This window comes from Sinocyclocheilus rhinocerous, unplaced genomic scaffold (assembly GCF_001515625.1).
Source record: "Sinocyclocheilus rhinocerous isolate Xijiao unplaced genomic scaffold, SAMN03320098_v1.1 scaffold585, whole genome shotgun sequence".
Classification (NCBI taxonomy): domain Eukaryota; kingdom Metazoa; phylum Chordata; class Actinopteri; order Cypriniformes; family Cyprinidae; genus Sinocyclocheilus; species Sinocyclocheilus rhinocerous.
Genome location: NW_015630024.1, coordinates 1,418,045 through 1,419,836, shown reverse-complemented (window position 1 = coordinate 1,419,836; position 1,792 = coordinate 1,418,045). Strand labels below are relative to the sequence as shown.

At 44.9% G+C, this 1,792-nt stretch overlaps 1 protein-coding gene across 2 annotated transcripts in view; it reads right to left on the bottom strand.

Annotated features, from left to right (window-relative positions):
• The window catches only part of LOC107739694 (calcium/calmodulin-dependent protein kinase kinase 2-like), an 18,559-nt gene that overhangs the window by 11,377 nt on the left and 5,390 nt on the right, over window positions 1–1,792 (bottom strand). For both annotated transcript variants that reach the window (XM_016551890.1, XM_016551891.1), the window contains exon 3: window positions 1,007–1,060. In XM_016551890.1, coding sequence (XP_016407376.1) covers window positions 1,007–1,060 — 54 coding nt within the window. The remainder of the gene's footprint in view (window positions 1–1,006; window positions 1,061–1,792) is intronic.

Sequence of the window (1,792 nt, the reverse complement as noted above, 5' to 3'; positions counted from 1 at the left end):
CCCGCCGATGTCATCGTCCATCGCGATGTTTCACTGTAGACATCGTCCGATGCCAATTTTGTAGACATCGCCCAACCCTAATTATGAGTCCATGGCTTGTGCAGCAATTCTACATTTCCCATCATTCACTGTGGTATACTTTGCTCTTTGTTTTGATACACTAGTGCTAAAATGAATTTTACTTCAATTAAAATCACATCATAATTATGATTTTTGAACCCATTAGGAGGAACTTCTCAATGGACAGTGTCTTATGGCGCTTTTCCACTGCATGGTACGGCACGGTACGGCTCGGTACGGTTCACTTTTGGGTGTTTTTCCACTGGGTACAGTACCTGGTACCTGGTACTTTTTTTAGTACCACCTCGATTGAGGTTCCAAGTGAACCGTACCATTACCAAAACGTGACGTGTAAACTCTGTTAATCACGGGTTGGCCGGAGAGAATCGTCACTACCTGCATCACTGAACTTGCGACACAAACACAACAGAACCGCTAGATTTAAATCAGCACAGCCAGCGAAGGATCGAACGCAACCGTTTTGAACGAGAGCACCTTTTTTAACAACCAAAAATTGTCTGTTTCGTTGTCTGTTGAGGAAGTACAGACGTTCCTCTCGTTGATAGCAGAGGAGCGGATCCAGCGAGAGCTTGATGGGGCGACGCGGAATGAAAAAGTTTTTCAGGAGTCGCGGCAGTAGAGGCGGCGCAACTAACGACATGTGAATAATCCCGCCCACTCTAAAGCGATACTAAACTGCAGTGGAAACGCAAACCGAGCCGAGCCGTACCGTGCCGTACTGAGCCGTGCCGAGCCGAGTCGTACCACGCAGTGGAAAAGCGCCATATGTGACCGTTTTAAGACTGGCTGCTGAAGATGACCTCAACTAGTCAATCATAATTTAATGATTACTGATAACACTAGGATGTTAGCTCTTTACTCTTCACACATGAAGTGTCTATATACTTGTGCAAGTTCATGAGAGTGTGTTGCGTCAGTCACTCACATAGTACATGTTGTCGTCTTCATTGTACGCCAGCTTGACAACTCCATAGGAGCCCTTTATCAGGAAAACAAGGTGCGTCAGTCATGACAACTTGTAAATGGATCAAACTGCAATACAAACACACTCAGTAACATGCAAAAACGGTGGGAAACAGGAGGCTAAAGTGGCCAAGCATTTGTGCCGTTTGATTAACTGAAGAACATGTAAACCAAACCAAGCCAGTAGGCAATAGCTGGCATCATAATGAATGCCATAGACAGGCATAATTCCACTTCTGTTCTGTCTCTATCTCTCTCAAACCCACACACACACACAGGTCCCAGCTGGGAGAGCAGATTGCCGTTCCAGCAGGGAATCCAACCCTCAGACACAGAGATGAGAGCAGAGCAGGAATCTCCCCATCCAAGCTGACAGTTTTCCATGCCCTCGAATAGAGATGAAGCTTAGTGGAACAGCAACAGTGAAAACACTGCTCCTTTCACTTGCTTTAATGCATTACTCTGTATACTGCTTTATTAGTAAATTCATTACATGCGCTTATGTGTACTCTTCTTAGAAAAAAGTACTCTGGTAATACTATGGTACACATGGTTCACAAAGAACTCAAAATACTGTGTAACATAGCATTAACATGAGGGCCTTTCGCACCGCTTTAGTTCCAGAACTAAATGTACAGTACTAAAGTACTGGGACGATTTTGCGTGAATTATTTCCCAGTACCATTTGAAGGGTTGCATTCGCACCGAGAGTGTGTACTAAGAAGTGACGTAAGCCGGTCGACCGACG